The sequence below is a fragment of the Corvus cornix genome, chromosome 3 (genome assembly GCF_000738735.6).
Source record: "Corvus cornix cornix isolate S_Up_H32 chromosome 3, ASM73873v5, whole genome shotgun sequence".
In the NCBI taxonomy this organism is placed as follows: domain Eukaryota; kingdom Metazoa; phylum Chordata; class Aves; order Passeriformes; family Corvidae; genus Corvus; species Corvus cornix.
The window spans coordinates 8,888,709-8,910,060 of record NC_047056.1 but is presented as its reverse complement, the minus strand read 5'-3'; the positions used below and the strand labels follow the sequence as shown (position 1 = coordinate 8,910,060).

Sequence of the window (21,352 nt, the reverse complement as noted above, 5' to 3'; positions counted from 1 at the left end):
CAGCCCTTCCCAAAAGCAGCGGATGAGATACTTGATTATTTATTTTCCCTCCCACTAATCGCGGCGTAGCATCTGGGCGGTTGATGTCTTTCCTCCCTCTTCTTCCTCCCCCGCCATCCACTTCATCACCCCGCCCCATATCCCGGTTTGGGAGACATTTGCAGCTGCTCAAATTGCAGCCGGTTTCCAGGGAGTTAATCCGGCCCCGATTACTGCAGCCTTAATCCCGCGGTTCGTCCCGGAGGAGAGAGGCCCGGCCCAGGCGCCGCCGTTCAGCACCACGGGCGCGGACAGCGGCGCGGGGAGGGTACGCCCCGCGGGCTCCTCCGCGGGATCCCGGCCCAGGGGAGCCCTCCTGATCACCCCCCAGACCCCCTCACACGGGAAACGCCTCCCGAGGGTTGATTGAGCCCTCTGGGGTAGGCTGAAACATCTGTGTGGCGGCACGGAGGAGCCAGAGCTGCCCGAGAGGGAGGGGAGGGCGGACAGCAAAGACGTGGTTTTCTGGCTCTTCTCTCTCCCTGTGCAGCAAAAGGCTTTGTTGAGTCACCACGCCTGGACTGAGGGTCACTTTCTTGCTCCCTGAGGTCAACAGTTAACATCAGTAGGCCAAGGTTTCTCTTGGGATTTTTTTAATCACTTCATTGCAATCCTCTTATTTGAATAGAAAAAACCCCACACACTGTAATTGCACTATAAGATCAGAATCTCACATCTTTAAGTCTAATACTACTCTTTACATATGGCTGGTGCTGTTTGTTCAAGAACAAAGATCTTTGAAACTGAACAATATACCATAATTCAACTCTCAGTGTCTCTCATTCCCATCTAACTGAGACTGCTTTAACCCAGGCAGGTTTGTGCGTCTTTTCCATTCTTTTTTTATTTGTTCTTGTTTGCTGTTAGAACTGTAGCATCCTTCTGTCTGACACAAGCCTTGGGCCATGGATATATTTTTTGCTTGGACATTATGGCAGAGTTAATGGTTTTGTTAGGAGAATTTCAGAGGTCCATGTCACACTGGACCTAACCTGTTCTTTGTTTTTCTGAGGCTGGGATGTACATGTGGTGGTGTAATGTAAACTAAGCCAAATGGTAGCAGCATTGCCCAGCTGCATTTCCTTATGCATGCAAGCTATTTAGTGATTTAATTTTATTATGAACTTGAAGCAAAAGAACACATTTTGCTGAAAAGCTCTGGGGGGGAAAAAAAAAAAACAACAAACAAAAATCCTACTGGATATCCCTTGCTTAGGGTACCAGCTAAACACAGGCTTCATAATGTGTTCAGCCATTCAGGCTTCTACAATTATAAGGGCAGGGATATGATCCCTGTCTCTCACAACTGTGTATCTCTGCAAAAATAATAAACAAACAAAACAAAAACAAACAACACCCACCCCCAGTACATTTCTCCATGTCTCTTTTCCTCACTACAAGAGAAATCTTGTTTTGCATTACATTCTGCAGGAACTGCTGCACTTTGTGGCTTGTTGGAAGTTTTGCCTGCAGCAAATCCCCCTTCTGTAAGTTTAAATGTAATTTGGTATGAAACCACAGAGGCCTAGCCTGTGTGGAATCTGATAGTATCACTTAAAGTGGTGTGTGAAGAGTAATGGCCATTGCCAGGGATCAGTTTTACTTGCTTCATGGGCCAGATATATCATGTTGTAGTAAATTGTGTGTAGCTGAAGACATTGATTGCAATTAGCTTCCCAAGTACATGAGAGGTCAGATCTATAACGAGGGTTTTTTCCCATATTATGTCAGCCTGAATGATTATCTTTCTATGAACACAGCTCAGACTGGGACTTTATCCCTGACCACTATTGGGCAAACATGAGGGAAAACTAAAAAAACATCATATTACAGATTGTGTATGCATAGTAACTGTTTTACCATATGCAAATGTAACATGGTAAGAGTAGAACATTTATGAAGAAATTCTTAATTTAGGCAATGACTTTCTTTTGATTGATCTAGTAATTTCACTTGTGTTAATACATTTACTTATCTGATCCCACCAGATGCTCTTATCAGTATAGATCAAGGGAAAGGGTTGCCTTTGCTAAGTCTTTCTGGGAGGTTAGTTTTGTTGCTGCCCACCTTAATGTCCCTGACCAGCCTCATCTGGGGCTGCCCATGGGCCCAGTTTTAGCTCAATCCTGGTTTTCATGCCCTTCCTGAATTATGCTTAGGACTGCTGGTCTCCAGCTCTGCCACAGACATATCCAGCCATGGATGCCCTTGACCTCGATCTGCATATTGAATACTTGGCTTGACCTCAACCCATCCCAATGAAGGTGCCTGATGCTGTGGGATGGGCCCTGGATAGAGAAACCTAGGCCCTTCCAGCCCCCATGGGGATTTTCTATGGGTCCCAGACCTCAGGCTGCTACATTACCTGATGTTATTCTCTTGATATTCTGTAGGGATCAAAATACCTGAAGGAAGAAAGAGTTGGTCTGCTTTTGCCAGGAGCACAGAGTAAACCTGCTGACATTTACAAGATTCAAAGCTAAGTAAATCATCATAGACTTAGGACAAAGTCCTATTTCTTCCAAGCCACAGTAGCAATTTACTTCTGGGAACAAAAAGATAAAGTTGTGTTGATTCCCCCATTCTCTACACCTACATTTGAGGGGTGGGACTACAATATATAATGTCTTTGTAAACTGTAAAACTGTTTTTCTGGTTTTTTGTTTGTTTATTTGGGATGGGGGAGGTTGTTTAGTTTTGTGTGTGTTTTGGTTTGGTTTTTTTCAGTCCCCCAAATCTACTTTTCATTCCGCTGGCAGCTGAGGCTTCCCAGTCCGTTGTGTGGAGTCAGCAAGGTACATTAAGCTAATTCATTTCCCTTGGGGTAGGAAGATTGGAGCACTCACCTATGCCCTGGCAAATGCCTTAGTGCTTTTGAAGGGAGTGGTGAGTTAGTTGCAGCCAGCAGTTCTATCCCTCTTTTTCTTCCTAAGACTATGAAAGTCTCATCCTACAAGATGTGTGAGCTATATACAAGCTACATTCTCCAAGACCTCTTTCTTATGTATAGACCTTCCCTGCTGCATCAACATAACTTGCATGTATCACTGATGGGGAACTACTGTAGGGGAGAGGTGAGGATAGATGTGTTCAATGAAAGCTAAGAGACAACATGCAGATAAACCACAACCTATGCCTTATGCTGGTCTAAATTATCTAGAAAACATTCTGGAGAAATGTGTTTGGTCTCTTGATTGCATGTACTCAATACGATCTCTCTAGGCATGATGATATGTCAACTGCATAAGCTTTAGAGTATTAACATTTATGCAGACCTTCTCACTAATGCACTAACCCTATGGCAAAGCTCAACAATCATTAAATATGTAAAATGTACCTTGAGGCAGAACAAGATGGTTCATTTAAGATAGCCAAACCACAGCATTTAGTTTCTAAGGTGACATGTAATACCTTTATTAGCCTTTTTATGCTTGCCCCTCTTCGATTAAGTTCTTAACACAGTGCAAAATTTGGAAATGTTGTGGTTTGGGGGTTTCTTTTCAAGAACGGCATGCAAAGCCACAATCTCTCATGCACTAAAAATAGCCGTGTATGGAGGGAACTGTGCTAAGGCTTGCACCTGCCAGCTCTCCGTTTAATACTTTGATTCTTTTGAGCCCTCTGCCTCCGTGCAGAAGTGGGAAATGTTTTTACTGAAATATTAGCTGGACAGAGCTAATATCTTTATCTTGTTTGTACAAGCTTTATCTGGTTTGGAAATCACTTGTGTGTATAACTTTTCCCATACAATTATTTTTAACACATTTGTTATCATTTCCCCTGGAAATGCAGCTTGATTTGCTGTAGCGATACATATTTATGGAGAGATCATGTGTTTTGTTGCAGATGAGGTGGGCTTATGGCATTTACAGTGCAGCAAACATGTTAGAACCATCTCTGCAAGGGCTTGTGGAGCAGTGAAGCTGGTGTAGCTGAGAATCTTGCCTTCTTTGCAGCTGCTATATGGTTCCAATTTTTGGTATAAACACTTCTTAGTCTCTCAGGTAGATCTCTTGGTCAGATAAATATGGTTGATCACTTTTTTTGTCAATGCTTGCAGGAACTTTTATTCTGAAGTACCAAAAATAAAGCAGAATTTTCTGAAGAAATACAGCAGCAAATTCTCCTGTACAAGAACAGTAAACTGAGCTAAGATATCCAGCTCTGCTGCAGATTGTGATATTGTAACAAATTCGGCTCATCCAACATCATGCACCTTTATCTACTTGAGATAGAAATGGAGATGATAAAGTATGTTATAGCAGATTTCCACATTGCAGGTTACTTTCTCTTTCTGACAAAGCTCTTCCTCCCCTTCATGGAGAGGTAGCAGAAATACAGCTCTTCCTCTCTCTTATGCCTGGTGCTGCTCTTTAGGAATGGCTGGACAAAGAAGACCTGCATCCACAGTCCACACTGTCCCTTGCACCTGCCACAGCCACTTTGTGTTTAAGGACCATTTTGCCTCACATGAATGATTCAGCTATATCAGCATGTTTCTGCCCGGGGGGAGATGAAGTGCTGATTTCCCCAGGATGGTGTGTGATAAATTAAACCAAACTTCAGCATTAAAGAAAAGGATTGTTTCAGACTTGCACAGTGGAAGGGCAAAAGGACCAGCTGAGCTTTGAAGATGAAATAGAAACAATACACAGAAGTGTTATAAAAGTGGTTGCCTTCAGCTAACATTGGATGAAAGTTATTTTTTCTTTTGACACTGAGTAGCATAAGTAGTAACGGTAAATTCTGGAGCCTTTGGCTAGGTGCCACTGTGTTTAGATTTACATTTCATCCCTCCAAAGGCTTTTCATGCAGGTAAGTGAGAAAAATGAGCTTTTGTGAAATTGTGGAGTCAGCATCCTTTTCTGTTTTCATTAAGCCACTTTTTAGTATAGGCATATATAGATATTCTGTTGAAGAGGATCTATCCCATGTCATCTCATATCATCAATTTATCAGGAGGACGGCCCTGTCCTCCTGATTCAGCACAAAGACTGAATCAGCAGGAGCAGGCGAGCAGGAAAACCTGTAGAAAGGATGCCTGCAGAGAGGAAAATACTGGCAGATTCTTTTGTCTTAGTTCCCCATAAGGCCTTCCAGCTGGGGATGGGGCTTCCTTTCCTCAGAGCTGAGGTGGGGGAAGCGAAGTAGAGACAGAAGGAAGAGATAACTGTGATCCTGTACTCAGTGTTTAATCATTGCTCCAAGCTCTAAAGTATTTATGTCCTCAAGGCAGATAATAAAGGCATAATTTGGCTTCCCGCCACACAGTGAAAGATATTTGAGTTGCTGTTGTCTGTGACCTGTGTTTTTGATTTATCTAATTGGAGAAAAAAAAAAAAGTATCTTTTCCTGAAGATGGAACCACTGAAATGAAAGGGAAGATAAGGAAACAATTCACCTTCTTAAAGCAAAAAAGAATGAATTAGTGACCAAAAAAGACATTATACAGGAGGATTCTACAAGCTCCTCAGTCCATCAAACATCCTTTTAAGACTTACGGGGGATGAAGGGAACCTTCACAGAAATATAACACAGAAATCCAGTTAGATCATCTCTGCTCTGGGAATCCAGAGCATCTTCAGTTCATTCCAAGTCCTGGACCTTGTAGGTGAATTTTCTACTATAAAAGTTACATAAGGTTTTTGATCACTTTTTAGTGGTAAATTTTTACTTTTAGCTCCAAGGACCACACAGTTTTATTAGCTCTGTGTGAGTTTCTGTCTCTAATATATTTTAAAATCTGTTCGTTGAATTCAGTATGCTGAACAGCCAGAGAATATATGGAGTCTTTGATTTGCAAACTGATGGATGATTGGCTTGATCAGCAACTGGTGCCTTTCAAAGCTATAAGATCCTTACAACAGCATTATTTACATGAGCAAACGAACAATTTACTGGGACTGCAGATTTTAGAAACCCCAAACAACTCAGTGATAGACGAAATCATCACAAAAAGGTATACTTTGGACAGAATGCACTATGAAGTGTTTAACCTGAAACAGGTGGTACAGACAGGTGCTCTGCCTGCAGAGAGACTGGATATGTCATTTAAGCAGCAACTAGTTGAGAAAAGCCCAGAAAAATAAAATCTCCATTCAGACAACGAGGAGAAACATCCAGCAGTTGGGATAGTGAAGCATTAATACAGATAATCAAGGAAGGAGTGGAGTCTCATCTGTGGGAGTACCACTAAATAGGCATCAGTGAGGAATGTCTAGAAAAGGTCTCTGAGGGCTCTGCTAACCCTCTGGTCCTCTATCACAGACCTTGTCAGACTTCTGAGTAAAGGCTGAGACAAACAGAGAGTCAAATGAAGAATAGGAATTTCTGTCTGTGAGAAAAGTCCCTGTTTGGGGATCTTTACAATTGGCAGAGGTGACAGGTGGAGTCACCCTGGGCTCAATCAACACTTATCTGAGTGAGCTTAGCTGCAAAAGTGACTTGGAATCTCGTGCTTGGAAGAACACAAGAGGCTGCTTCAAGATATCATGAAGCAGCCTCTTATTGCCTCCCATATGCCCCCACTTTCTTCTATATGGGGAAGAGGGACTGTGACTCTGGTACTTATGAAAAGCTATGGGTTTGCCTTGTATTTTCCCAAATAAAGCCAAACAAGCTCTGCAGCAAGTAAAAGATGCTTGTAGAAAGCATTTTGCGGTCAGTGCTTTATGTAATGCACTAGTCTAATCCATTTGTGCCTATTTGACAGCTGACGTCTTTGCACGGCCTAAACATCAAAATCCAAAACCTGATCAAGTCTGATAAACAAATTTCTTATGTCAGCAGAGGGCGCATCCTCGTTAACCAAGTGAGAGTCCTCTACCTTCCTGCCAGATTCCACATTGTTGCCCACTGGGAGCCAGACTTGGAAGGCGGGGTGAAGTGGAAGCACTGATGCATTAGAAACCTGTCTCTGAAATCATTTGGCATGCACCAGGCAGCAGCACAGTGCCCTGTTTGTTGTTTTGGTACAGTTCATGTATTTGCAGAGCGGGCCCAATTTCTTGTGACTGAGCACTAAAGTGCTAATTTAATTTCCCAGGATTCCGTCATCAAGGCTGGCTGTATTTGATACGATGAAGTGTTTTGTCAGGCTGTTGCCTGTGCTGTCAGAGGCAGACATGTGCTTCTGCACTTCCCTATCTTTCACTCTTGAAGAGGAAATGGGCTTGCGATTAGCATTCAGAGGAACTTGTGAAATGACACAGCTGTACTGTAAAAACACCATCCCACAGACTTTGCTGCCAGAGGAACTCAACAGCCAGCACTGATAGACCCGAGAGCAGGATTGTCCAAGCCATGGAGCGAGAACCGATGCGCATAAGGGAGGGCTACTTGGTTAAGAAGGTAAGTGGGTAGTTTTGGACTGAGTGGAAGAGAAAACTAACTCTGAACAAGTTGGGAAGATGTAGGGAAACATATTGTGAAAGCTTGGCAAAGAGGTAACAGGAAATAGCCATAGCCTACTCAGTTGCACTTAATTGAGTTAAACATCAAGGAAGAATAGTGAGATCAAAGCGGTCACATCACCTTGGCCTCAAGACAGTGTGTGGGGCCATGGGCACATCCATTCCTTGAGAAGGTGGTTGCTGCCCCACAGAAACCTCTGCTCTGGAGTCTTTTGTGGTATATCCTATAGGATAAAGTCTTTACTTTTATTTAAATCCACAGTGGCTTCCATTGGCAGAACAACTACAAGGGGAAATAAACGGTGGTCAGAAAAATAACAATGTTTAACTGCATAGTAAGATGGGTGTGGTTGTGGTATGTTCCCCTTGAGACACAAACTGTAGTTATTTTAGCATCAGTCAGACATTCCCTGGAAGGTCATAGGAAGGTGATTCCTTGGATATCACATGAAGAGTGATTCACTGAACATAATATGGGATTTATTGATGCAGGGCAGCATGTTTAATACCTGGAAGCCAATGTGGGTTGTGCTCTTAGAAGATGGAATTGAATTCTACAAGCGGAAGGCTGATAACAGTCCCAAAGGGATGATCCCACTAAAAGGAAGCTCTATTCACAGCCCATGCCAAGATTTTGGCAAAAGAATGGTGAGTACTTTTTTAATAAAAACAATTAGCAGTATACTTATACTTCTGGAAGCACTGAAAGGACAAAAGGCTGGTGGTTGCAAATCACTCATCCTAGTGGCGATTCTCACTTGCAGGTCACAAGCAGGCTTGGAATTGTGTACTATTTGAATTCAGGACACTTCAAGAGGACTAATTCAGAAAGCATTGGGGGGGGTTGGTTAGTTGGTTTTTATTAAATTTCTGAGTGTCTCAGAGAGCAGAACTAAATTTTATTGGTGTGAAGACATTTTGCAGCTGAATGGCAATGAGTCCTGTATTAAATATAAATCTAATTGCCATAGAATAAAGCTGTGAATAAAAAATATTTTGTGAGCAGGGCAAGAATTTATTTATTGTCAAGGAACAACAACTGGTTTGCTCAGACAGGAAGGAGATAAATGCTGTGACACACATATTTTGTTACAGGGTTCCTGAAAAATAGTTGTTGGTAAAACAGGATTTCTCATATGAGCAGAGAATCATATCATTAGTCATTTATTATTTTATCAACTCAGTTTCGTCAAATAGGCATTACATCCCCAGGAATTCCTCCGACAAAAGGGTCCCGCAGAATCTGGAACATTATCCCACTACAGTTTAAAGAAATTTACCACAGGGATGCTTGACTAAAGATAGAAGTCTCTGTGAGAGCATTAGAAAAATAGAAAGTTTAGAGACCGCTGAGACAGTGAACTTTACTTTTTCATATGAGTAAAGTGAGGATAATTAAACCTGTCCTTAGGTTTTGTGGTAAGTGGAATCAGGGTCCCTTGTGTCAGATTTAGACCTGCTGGCTTTGCTTTTTCCTTCTTTTCTTTCTTCTACTTCTTTGTTTCTTTGTTGTTGTTGTTGCTGTTGCAGAACCCGCATTTATATGAAAAAACCCACCTTGATTCTTACTAAGTCTTTTTAGACGTACATCTGTTCAGAGAAAGGGGCTGATAACTTACAAGCTGTCTTTGAGACAGTATAGAAAAAGGATGGGGCAGAGAGTAGAGATTGCTGTTATTTCTGTGCCAACTCTCTTATTAACAAGCCTCAGCATGGCACTGCTTACTCTATACATGAGGCATTGAAGGGTACTATGTTCAAGAGTACCACAGACCTCCATTATAATGGTAGAAATGAAGTTTTTCTCACAAAGCATTCTTTTCCAGACAGTTTTGTGTTGGGTTTTGTTTTTTTTCTTTAACTCCCAGAAAGGCACTGCTATCAATATTGGTCTATAGCAGTTGCTTGGAAATGTCAGTAACATATTTACAATAAAGGAAAAATACCTCACATGTGCATTCAACAAAGTAGGCATAGAGGTCTGAAGTATCTGATGTCTGCTGAAGGCAGAGTGAGAGAGATCCTCACCTGCCCAAAGGGTTCCTTTGGGATGTACTAGTCTCCAGAAGGGGCATTGTATCTGTATGGAAGGTGATAGTCTCTGTGGATCATTCCTTTGGCTGCACTGAGTTTTATGTTATGTTTCATTTTACATTAGGTGTTTACATAATGAGCTTTACATTATGTTTCATTTTAGTTGCTGAAATCTTTTCTGAGGGATAATACAGACAAAAGAAAGGATCAGAGACCCAGGGGTTGAGGCACCCAAAATAGCTTTTCTTAAGTGAGATTTGCTGCAGGGTTTGCTGAAGTCAGTGGAAACAATCCAAATTACTTCAGCAGGCATTGGAGCAGATTCTCCATGTTGAGGTGGTGAGATTGTTCTGCAAGTCCATAGACCAGTAGCCCTGGAGGTGGACTTTGTCTTAAAATTTGCATTGTTCAAACAGTCAAAAATTCCACATGCTCATTCATATGAGCAAAGCCATCACCAGGATTGTTCTTACAAGTAGTTACTGCCCAATATGATTAAACCTAACTTTCTACATGTATTCCTTGAAAACCTAGTATCTTCATTTTTGCATCTGACATTTTACAGCTTTACTGTACTGCTGAATTCAAAGCCTCTGCATTCCATTCTTGTTTCTCAGTGGTTATGAGTCAAAGCATACAGTTATTCCTCTTACGGGAATTATTCTGGTTCTTAAGTTTATACGGCTAGAAATGAAAGTATATTTTTAGGACAGGAATTCTGAATGGTGAATAGTGGGATAATTCTCATTGGGTCAGTTTTAAATATAGTTTCACTTGTCTGGACCCAGTTTGGAGCAGGAACTATTGGGCCACAAACAAACTTCTATATTTCTCTGGTTAAATTTTTGAATCAGCTTGTCTATCTGCACCAGGACCTCATTTGAAAGCTCAGAGCACATCACCAACATGCTCTGTTTACTACATCAATTGCAAAATGCAGGTGCTGAGGGGAAAGGAAGCAATCTTGGATTTGTTAAGTAGAGATAAAGGCTGTTCAGAAGGAGCTGCAACTGCATATTTTGAGATTATATTTCAAAATGTATTCACCACTGTTCGCTGTCCTTGATTTGATGTTTGATCATTGCTTAATGTAACATAAATTCTGATATTCTTCAGCTTTTTCCATTTTCCCCATGGTTTTCCTGTGAATAGCATTATCATGTTTGGTTGCTCATAGTTAGATTCATCTCTCCCAATTTAAACTATCTAAAATGTTGGTATTTAGTTTAGTCTAATGGTCTAATTTTCTCAAAAGCACAAACAGATATACATCGTCAGAGGGACGCTAGGTCACATCTAGGACTGGAGACTCAACATCTTTACCAATTTCAGAGGAAGCCTGAAGTCTAGCTTACTGGCCTGATTTTGTTAAATGCTAAAAAGAAAGGGCTTTGCCAGTCTCCTCCATGTGCTGAAAATGAAAACTCTTCTTTAGCATTTTGCTGTATGTTGCTTCTCAGCTCTTTGAGAAAAATAACTTTTTCCTTTGGTAATAAATCTCGTCAGTGCTTTGGTATTTCATTCTGTTAATCTGGAGTGTAAGCTTGACTCTTGAATATTGGGCTTTGGAGAGATCTGTCTGTTTGCTTTTCTTATGCACTGTACATTGATTTTCAGTATGTAGGTCTTTCCTGCATAACAGAAAAAGTGAGTATTGTTGGAAATATGAACAGTATCAGATAAGAAATGGTTACTTTTCTGTCTGAGATGGATTTTTGAGGACTCGTGGCTTTGTAAGTTTGAAATCTATCTTCTGTGAAATTCAGTTGGACTTTGCACAATTTCAGGGTGTCAGAATTTTTCCTGTTGGCCATAGTTTGGAAGATACTTGTCAGGGATGTTTAGAAATGTATCAATTACAAATGTGGGCTTCAGCAGACTCATTCAGTGTTGATTTCACTGATGTAAATTTGCTGCTTTTTGACAGTAGCCTTTGCTTTCCTTGCCCTCATCAAGTCGTGCTGTTGGCTTGTGGCTTAGCTTGGCATTTTTAGACACCTGCTGAGTCAGAACCTGTGATATTTATTATAACACAACTACAGAACAAATTAGTTTCACTCATGGGGAACTATATTTTAGAGGAAGTGGAAACCATTAGATCCAGATTTTCCATCCAGAAGATCAATGGATGGAAATGAGTTCAAACAGTGTGAACTTTGTTGGGTGGGTTTTGGGGTTTGTTTTGTTTTTGGTTTGGTTTGGTTTGGTTTGGTTTGTTTTTTTTCAGGTTGGTGTCATTTATCTGTTTACAACTACTACTAGATGATTTATTCTCATTTTTGGGAAATACAGTCTTTCCATTGTTGCTAGTGTGTTTAGATAGGTGATCCAAAGGTGTAGCCAAGGGTTGGATGTATCATCTCCCTACTAAGCCGTTAAATGTTTGCTAGGCTGCAAATATACTCAGGTACTCTCCAGTGTATGACTCTTTTTCCCCTTGTGAGTCAGTAGCTGAATATGATGTGGGGTATTTTTCCTCCTTCAGACTGTTCACATGTCTCTAAACATTAAACAAATTTACATCCCACTGTAAGCCTGCAGGGGCTGGGTGCTTCAGCCTTTCAGCTGTGTTGAACTTCCCAGTAAAAGTTAGAATCAGTAGCTGTATTGGTGCCACACACCTTGGATGTGCTCACAATGTCAGGATCACTCACAGTGAAGTAACAAAAGGATTCAGTTATGTGCAGTGCTTGTTCATGGTTTTCTTCAGAGTTTCTATAATTTAACTGTGTCTCTAAGGCACTTGCCATAGTCCTTAGGCATAGGTAAGCTGTATGTTGTGGTGGTACTAGCTTAATTGTGCCCAACTGGCTACACCAAAGTAGCCTTTTTTTTTAACTTACAAAAACCCCTCCCATAATTTATCATTCCAGTTTGTCTTCAGGCTCACTGTGGCCAAGCAGCAGGACCATTTTTTTCAAGCTGCCTACCTGGAGGAGAGAGATGCCTGGGTGCGGGATATCAAGAAAGCAATTCATCATATAGATGGAGGCCAAAGGTTTGCCAGAAAATCCACAAGAAAGTCTATCAGATTGCCTGAAACAATCAATCTGAGGTTTGTTCTCATAGTTCTGCTCTCCCATTTACTTCCATCTGCAGTCAGTGTGTCAGACATGTAACGCTGGTCAGGAAGACCAATGAGCCTGTCTGTCCATGGATTCTCTCACAGCCCTTTCTGCACAACTAAAAATTTCAGTTTGTACAATGTGTCAGAAATGAGCCAGCAATCAGAACTGGGAAGCTCTTTTTTAATATATTATCATTTACCAAAACAAGCTTATTTATCAAAGGTATTTGCTGATAGGAGATTTCTGGGCATACTGCAGTGCAAGAGGATATCCCAGCCAAAGTGTGATTCTTCAGGAGAAGCATTTTAAAACAACAAATCATTTATTGCAAAAATATTTTAGACCTTTTGTTTGCTCTCCAGAGAAATGCTGATGTTGGCCTAGTTTTTGGATGGTGAGGGGAGTGTGGTACATGCCAGAGAACATGAAACTGGCAAAGGGAGAAGAAGAGATAAAGGGAAGCAATCTGTTAGTACTTTTAAAAATCAAGGATGACTTATTTTCCTTCTCTGAGCTGTAAATACCAAGATACAAATGAGTCTGAAATGTTCCTTATAAGACAGTAAAACCGCCCAGGGCCAAGATTGTCTGAGAGAATGTAGGCTTTGGGATAAGGACAGGTTTTCTGCTCAGCCCAGGACCTTTGGGTGAATGCAGAGCACAGCAGTAAACTCTCCTGCTGGGGCTGTGGAGCCCTGCAAAGGTGCCTCAGCAGTGGGTGTTCCTCTCTTCACGCTATAGTCACCACAAGTTGTTGCATTCTCAAAATAGGGACATGTGGTGAGCCCTTTGTGCACTCCACCCTCTGCTCCCACAGCTGTGATTGTAATGTAGTGAGACCTCCAGGCTTTGCAACTTGAATTTTTCAGGGGATGCAAGAGATGAAACTAAGCCACGTTACAGCTCTGCAGAGAGCCATGTGCTAACAGAACATGAAGCCCCCATGAATGACAATGACATTATTATACAAACTGGCTAAACCTTTTTATTTGCTAACAGTTTCTGTGGTTCTTTTTATGCACAGTGCTTTGTATCTCTCAATGAAAGATCCTGAAAAGGGAATAAAGGAGTTGAAGCTGGAAAAAGATAAAAGAGTGTTCAATCACTGCTTTACAGGTAAAGAGCTCCTGTCCCTCTATTCCATATAATAAAGGGAGCACAGAGTTGAAAAACTAAAGAGATTAAACAGCTCTAAGCTCTGTAGAGCACAGAGAAGTTTGAGAAGAAAACCAAATGTTTTCTTAACTAACCCAGGAGATCTTCAAAGGTGTATTTTGAAAAAGTGTTCAGTTGTGGCCATGGTAAACAAAGGAGAAGGACGAAATTTAACCAGGGTCAGAAAGATTGAAGTAATCTTTTGAGTAGATTGTTGTGTGAAACACTTAAGTACAGAAGAATTATTCCATTCTGAATTTTTCATCACTGAATGGTGTCACATTGTAATTCCTGTTTCTCTCCAAGTCAAATCTGTGTTTGTGCTCAAAAACACATAGAGGCATCACTTGAGGACATTGTTCAGTGGTAGACATGGCATTGTTGGGGTAATGGTTGGACTGCTGATCTTGGCAGTCTTTTCCAGTCTTAATGATTCTGTGATTCTATGAAAGTCACCCTGTTACCAACAGCATTTATGTTAGTAGCATAGCAGCCTGGAAGGCTGCCTTTTCCAGGCTTGGCTGTCCTTCATAAATCCCCAGTCCGTCTTTGAGGCTTCCCAGCTCAGCCCTGCATCCCCTCCCAGCTCTCTTCTCCCTCAGGAGTGGTGTTTGAGAGTTGTCCTGGCCCCTGTCATTAGCTGGAAAGGCTGTGCCTCACTGGATGACCAGGAACCTTCCCAGATTAGCTCCGAATGTTGTTGCTAAGAACATTTTTCAGGAGATTGATGAACACATGGAGTAGGCTTGTTTCCAGTGTACTTCTATGCTTCTTCATGTCTGTCTTGGTTTGTGGCTTATACTTTCTTCCTTTGTAACCAGGCACCTGTGTGATTGACTGGCTGGTGTCCAGCAGCTCCATCCGAAATCGCAAAGAAGGTCTCCTGCTTGCCTCTTCCCTCTTGAGTGAAGGCTACCTACAACCTGCTGGGGATACGTCCAAGGCTGCTGCCGAGGGACTGTCAGACACCAGCTTCTTAGATCTCAGTGATGCCTACTATTACTTTGTGAGCATTGTATTCTGGTTTTTTATTGTCTCAGACTTACTCAGCCTTCTGCTTTTCTCATGCTTCTTGTTGGGCTTCTTAAATCCTGGAGGAAAGATTGTACAGAAATGGAGAAATATATCATAATTGTCTTTTTCCTGTGATACTCAGAATGAGGCGGCTCACTTTAATAGTTGTAACCAGGACAGGTTTTTTTCTGGCACCCTTCTAAGTGTGAATTGAGTGCTGAGACCAAGCTGGGTTCTTTTTAACTTAGACTTTGTTCCTGGTAATTGCACTGGTGACCAGAATTTAACCATCTATTTCCCTGATGATTCAATGGAAGGGAAGAGAGAAATTCATTATCACAAGGCTTCACAGAGTGGCAGAAGCTACAAACCCATTTTTGTGCAGAGCCATCAAATCTGACTCAATGGGAGTGTGCACACACATAGCTAGCCTGTGAGCAAAGAAGTTTTTAATATCCCCCAGTAACCTGTCCTGGGTGTCATACTCAGACTTTTCCATTCAGTATTTCATATTCTGTGGACTGTTTTGAAGAACTTGAAATACCAGAGTCAAATACTGTTTGAAAAATATTTTGCTTATGGATTTATGCTAACAAAATGTATGCCTTCCATAAACTGAAACCAAATAAATTTGTGTTACAATTCTGTTTATATTTACCACATAGAATCACTTGGCTTCAGCAAAATGACTCTCCCACTACTCACTTGTTTTCCTAAATGTGCTTGTGCTAGGGAGACTTTACCTGTGCAGCAGAGACACTGCTGGTAAAGGCAGCCTTGTGGCCTCCTGGGATGCTTCTTGTAGCAGCCCATGTGTACCCTGCTTGTTTTTAGATTATTTCTAGTTTGATTCAATACCAATGTGGTGTGAGGAGGCCACAGCAAGTCAATGTCTGACTTGGTATCATAGAAGTATAGTCCCACCTCACATTGAAATGTCTCCATGGTGATTATGAGAACTCCTCAACTTCACTGGGGGACTTTTCCAGTAAAAGGTTAGATTATTTAACAATAATAATAACCACCACCACCACCACCACAATAATAATATTTTCTTTGGGGTGGTAAAAAACAGCATGGAGGGAAGCCAAAAGAATACAAATTGGTACATGTACATAAGCATGCAGCAACTGTGCAACTTCTGTAACATTTCTCTTGTGGTCTTGCAGCCAGATAGTGGATTTTTCTGTGAGGGATATTCCAGTGATGATGATGTGGTCCTAAAAGAAGAATTCAGAGGCACAATTGTCAAACAAGGATGTTTGCTGAAACAGGTCAGTATTGCCCATGTTGCATCCTGCTATTAGGATGATATTACATGGGTGCAAGATTACTCTTTTACATTTAAAAACTTTAGGTAAGAAAGAAACTACCCTATGGCATCTCCATACTTGGCAGGTTTCATCTCTGTCCCTCTTGCCTTTGCAGAAGGAACACTTGCTGCAGCATGGCAGCAGGACTCTGGACACATATTGCAAGGTTTATTGCTCTTGCCACAAAATAAAACAGTTGATAGCTTTAATTAGGAAAGAGTGCTAATGCAGAAGATGTGACAAGTCATTGGTACAATGCAAAACTGCACTCAGGTAAAAAGGCTGCCACTCCTGTGTCCCTCTGGACACACAACTGGATTCAGTTGCCTGTTTTCATAGACTTTTTCAGCATGCCTGAGCAAAGGAGTTGTTTCAGTCACGAATGTTTGATGTGTAAGACAGAAGATAACTGGATACCTTCCTTTCCAGCAAAACTTTAAGTGAATGTGAATGTCATGTTTCCAAGGCCGTTGCAAGCAGGTATTAGTGAACTGAAGGCAAAATCAGGATTCTTCAATGAATAAAATGGGTCAGGTGGAAGGGACCTGCAACAATCCTCTGGTCCAACTGCCTGACCACTTCAGGGCTGACCAAAGGTTAAAGCATATTGTTCAGGGTTTTGTTGTCCAAATGCTTCTTACACATTGACGTGGAGCATTGACCACCTCTCTAGGTAGGCTGTTGCAGTGTTTGACCACCCTCTCTCTAAAGAAATGTTTCCTAATATTGAGTCTGAACCTGCACTGTTAAAATAGTCCTTGAGGGCCTAAAAACTTAGTGGTGGTGCTCACATATATTTCTCTTGTTTAATCAGATTACTCAAAAGCAATGGAAGAAATTAGACCCACACCTTGCTGCTTTTTTACCCTGTCACATTCACATCAATCTAGTTAGTAAGAGCTTCCGTGCAAACAGTAGCTAATTGAGAAACTGGTATTTTGAAATGCCAGAGGAAGTGATTCATGACAATCTTCTACCAGTGATAGCCTGCACTTGGTCACCCTCTCTGAGTTGTGGGTCACTGCTTGGAAGGGTCACTGCTTCTGCTGAAAATGCTTTCAGCAGGTCTAAACTTTCCACATCCATCCTTTTCAGTCATGAAAAGAGGCCATGAGGCACTTACATCCATATTTCTGCCTGAGTTTCTCAGCCATGAGCCCTCCAGGGTGTTTAAGCTAGATAAGCATTTTTTGTTGTTGTTATCTTTGCAGGGACAGAAAGACTTTCAGCTCATCCTTGCCAATAAATTCAAGGTACCTTCCTTCAAGGCACTTTGCAGCCATGTTTCTGGCAAGCAGTTAAACCCAGTTCTCACAGATCTCACAAGAATATCATAACTACCAGACTGTATGATATGTTATGGGGAATCTCCCATGTTGAAGCTCTTCTGCTTTGCACAAAAAAAATAAAAAGAGAAAACAGTTTGATAGTCCTGTTGTTGTGCAAAAGATTGGAATGTAGACAACTCCTACTCCACTGAGTATTTCCTCTCCAGAATATTCAGGTTTTGTCCCTTTTGTATTTGCCTGTCCTCTCATGTGTGGGTAATATTTGCATGCAGGCAAAGCAGTTCCATGACATTCCTGGTTTTGAATTTTCCTAGGGACATCGGAGGAAGAACTGGAAAGTGAGAAAGTTCGTTTTAAGAGATGATCCTGCATATCTGCACTATTATGATCCTGCTGGAGTAAGAGAGATTTGGTTTATTCCCCTGTTTTTTTGAATCCAGTGCCTTGTAAGAAGTACCTGAATGGAGTATTTGCATGAGAATGTGACAGGGAAGATCAGGCAGGACAGTGGGACTGTTTGTTCTTGCATGGCCTAGCCATCCTGTGGAAAAGCAGAGTGAAGCATGGTTTATGGGTGGCAAGGGCCACCCAGACCTGGGAACAAGTAACACTGAACTGTATTTTCACCTCTTATCTGTGATTAATTAGAATTAATGTGTACTCTCCCTTGATCAAAACAAATTAGGTCCTACATGCAAATGACCACAATACACTAATTTTGCAGTTGATATTTGAGGTATTTGCCATGCCAGGTGGAGACATGGCATCCTATTTCTTGTGTAATTCTAATGGGCCCATTCCCATGCTAAATACTCTGCAGATCCTGAATTCTGCATCACAAGAGATTCCCTATTTATTTGTAAACCTTTCCCTTACCACACCCCCAACTCTCCATGTCACACATAGACTGAAGATCCCCTGTTCTCTCAGGGACAGTGAGAGATTACTTAGTATGTCTCATATACTAAGTAATCAAATGGTTTTGTTTTTATTCTGGAAATGTAGCCATATATTAACAGGTGAACAGTTTCAGAACTGTTGCATTTCATTTTGATTTCATGTCCTCCCCAGGGAGAAGAACCACTGGGAGCAATTCACTTGAGAGGCTGTGTGGTGACAGCAGTGGAAGATATGCCAGACAGTAAGGACCCATATTGAATGAGCTCTCTAATAAGTTTTTGGTACAAACCCCACCTTTCAATCTGCCTGAAATCACAAGTGTTTTTCATTCCAAAGCAATCTATGTACAATGATTCAATAATTCTAGTAACTGGTCTCTCTCTTGCTGTCTGAATTACAGGAGAAGGGTACTGTGGTAAAGGTAACAACAGGGAATCTTATGTATTGTCAGTACTTTAGGGAAGGCTGGTCAAAAGGATGACACAAACCCTGTGTTAGAATATCTGGCCTTTAGGCAAAGTAAGCTGAGTTTGATCTCTTTAGTTAATGAATTTGGGATGGAAGCTTTATGTTAGAAATGGTTATGCCAACAAATTATTACTGTCCACCTTCTCTTCTCTCCCAAAGCTAGAAGTTGGAGGAACAGAAATGGTGTTGCTGCAAGGGCCAAGAAACATTAATTTCATGCATTCTCCTCTCCACAGGAGAGGCTGGCTATCATATCCAGCAAGAAAGTTTGTTGGCATCTCAGAAAAGAAAGAGATGGATGTGACATTTTCTCAAACATCTTGTTTTTGTAGCTGGCCAGGCATGGGAGGGTTTGGAAATATTATCTGTCTGCAGGATTGCAGATCCTTCCATGATCTGAGACCAACTAACCAGAGACTCCTGAAGGTGAAATGTGCAGAATTCATGAGTGGTTTCTCTGAGAGAGAGACCCATCTCTTGGACCCAGTCTTTGTGAAGACCTGATCAGGCGTAGAAAGAAAGGAGATCCCCTTACAGTGTGTAAAGGAGAAAACATGGAAAGTGCAAGACTTTTTTCTCTCATAGCTGACTTTCTTACTTTTTCCCTGTAGCCAAGAAGTATGATGCTGACAACATCCTCTTTGAAATCATCACAGCAAATGAAATCCACTATTACTTGCAAGCAGCCTCATCCACAGAGCGTACAGAGTGGATCAAAGCAATCCAGTCAGTTGCTAGGACTGGTAAATGAAGATGATCTTCTAATAAGAAGACTAACAAATTAAATTAGTTATTCAAAACAGAATTTAGCATTTCACCAAGAGAAAGCAGTATCATCCCAAATGTGTGTTGGGGGTGAGGACTGGTTGGAAGTTTCAATTCTATAGTGGGTACTAACAAACTAACATTTTTCCACTTGTGTTATGGTAATATTTTACTAAATTATAACATAGAACATGCCATATTAGTGTTTTGCTTAGAGTAATCAGTCTAGCTTGAGAAGGTTGTACCTGTTACCACAGCTGATAGTGGGAATCTCACCATTAACAGGGGACAGGGTCATACCACTGACAGAGAGGACCTCAATTAATCACCCTCTTCAACCTGTGATGTGTTTCAGGATTTTCGTGTATTTCAATCTTCTCCAGACAAGTTTTACACTTTCTTCTTTACCAGATCTTGTTGCTGCTTGTTCACTTATACAAATAATGCCATAGATTTAAGGAAAAAAAGTTAACTCACTTCGAAACCTGATCCATTCCTTTATAATCTGTCAGCATTAAGAGAGGAAAGAATGCAGACAACTATGGAAACACCATGTGGAACCAAGTGCAACTCCATGACAGCAATATGAGGAAAAGTCTCTTTCCACAGTATTTCAAAGACAAAGCAATCTCGCTTCAAACTCTGTATCACCCAATTTTAACTCTTGCTAAATTTCTCCACAAGAATCTGCCCTTGGACCATTGTTTCCCTTTATTTAGGTCTACAAAGCAGATGCTGGGTTGTCAGGTACTGTACACTATTTGAATTAAGAATCTTGCAGGAGAGGGGAAAGGATGCATGGGTTGCTTGCTTGAACTATTGATTGAAGTAGTTTTGATTAGGTTTTCCTTTTTTAACTTCCAGCACCATACTCAGTCCTTGATTCTGTGCCTTAGTAATATAAGAGAAACCTTGTGCTTGTAACTGAACTAAATGTTTTTATTTAATAGGGTCAATTCACCTGATTAATCCTTGCATTTTTTTCTGACCATATATCAAACAAACTTCTAAGTCTTAAACTCTGGAGCTGAAAATCAAGTTACTGGCAGATCCTGCATGTAGACTGTTCCTGGTACAGACTGATGTTTGAGTGCAAGTAAACTTCAAAACCTTTAAAACTCTGTTCATAGATCTCATAAGGTCCCTTATCCATACAAATTCTTACTGGGATTTCTTCCATCTTAAAATAAATGCAGAGCTAAAGCTTCTTTTCAGTTGTGCTTAATTATACCTGTAGCTGAGCTAATGAGCCTGAAGCCCTGTTGCCTTGTGTTACTTATCCCAAAGAAAACACAGCCTTGCAGGAACAGCAGGCTGGGACACTTCATCACCATGTCCACTTAAATTGGCCAGCAGAAATCGGCTTCTGGCAGACATTTCCTGTCTCTCATGCAAGCTGACAGGATCACTGAAGTCTGATGTGTCATTCTGAGGAAGGAAGAGTGATGGTAAAAAGATCCACTGTTTGCTCAGCCTGCTTTCTTGATAATTGCTGCTTGTCACTGCTTATTTTTGCTTTCAGAGCTCACTAACCCAAAAATACCCAGGGGCACAGAAAAGTAGAAAAAAAACACCCCACACAACCAAACAACAGAAACTTGTCCACCTTAACAAAGGAGGGACATGACTGCCGCTTTTTAATAAAACTAAAATGTTTTACCAGTCTATTACCTTATCATTTTAACTTGTGCCCAGTCCAGGGTATGGCTGTCCACCGATGAATGGTGTTTTCTCAGGCAGGGGATGCTAGTCAGTATGTTTATGGAAGAGCTCTGAAGTTTGTACCATCCTATACTGAGTCTGTAATCTCACAGGTAGTGCTTCAGAAGACACATTTTAAGGGTTTGTAGGTGCCTCTGCTTCTTGGCAGCAGTGAGATCTTGTCCAAGGGAATT

General features: G+C 41.2%; 1 protein-coding gene across 3 annotated transcripts; it reads left to right on the top strand.

Annotated features, from left to right (window-relative positions):
• Positions 1 to 105: 105 nt before the first annotated feature.
• Positions 106 to 20,665, top strand: PLEK (pleckstrin). 3 transcript variants are annotated; one of them, XM_039569080.1, is made up of 12 exons: positions 106 to 856; positions 2,433 to 2,834; positions 4,100 to 4,854; positions 6,829 to 7,389; positions 7,944 to 8,099; positions 12,359 to 12,540; positions 13,578 to 13,669; positions 14,530 to 14,714; positions 15,892 to 15,996; positions 17,639 to 17,722; positions 18,396 to 18,465; positions 19,304 to 19,528. In XM_039569080.1, the coding sequence occupies exons 4-12, from the start codon at positions 7,342 to 7,344 to the stop codon at positions 19,441 to 19,443; spliced, it is 1,062 nt and encodes a 353-aa protein (XP_039425014.1). In that variant the 5' UTR covers positions 106 to 856; positions 2,433 to 2,834; positions 4,100 to 4,854; positions 6,829 to 7,341; the 3' UTR covers positions 19,444 to 19,528. The 3 variants fall into 3 exon arrangements, with proteins under 3 accessions (XP_039425014.1, XP_020440742.1, XP_020440741.1); XM_020585153.2 differs by having other exon boundaries at positions 2,433 to 4,854; positions 19,304 to 20,665; XM_020585152.2 differs by having other exon boundaries at positions 2,433 to 4,854; positions 7,085 to 7,389.
• Positions 20,666 to 21,352: the final 687 nt, after the last annotated feature.

What these genes read in the sequence shown, in the direction of transcription:
- PLEK (XM_020585153.2), top strand. Translation starts at nt 7,342, where the DNA reads ATGGAGCGAGAACCGATGCGCATAAGGGAGGGCTACTTGGTTAAGAAG. An exon ending in AAGGATGTTTGCTGAAACAG is followed by an intron (nt 15,997 to 17,638) that starts GTCAGTATTGCC and finishes GAATTTTCCTAG; the next exon opens with GGACATCGGAGGAAGAACTG. An exon ending in AGTGGAAGATATGCCAGACA is followed by an intron (nt 18,466 to 19,303) that starts GTAAGGACCCAT and finishes TTTTCCCTGTAG; the next exon opens with CCAAGAAGTATGATGCTGAC.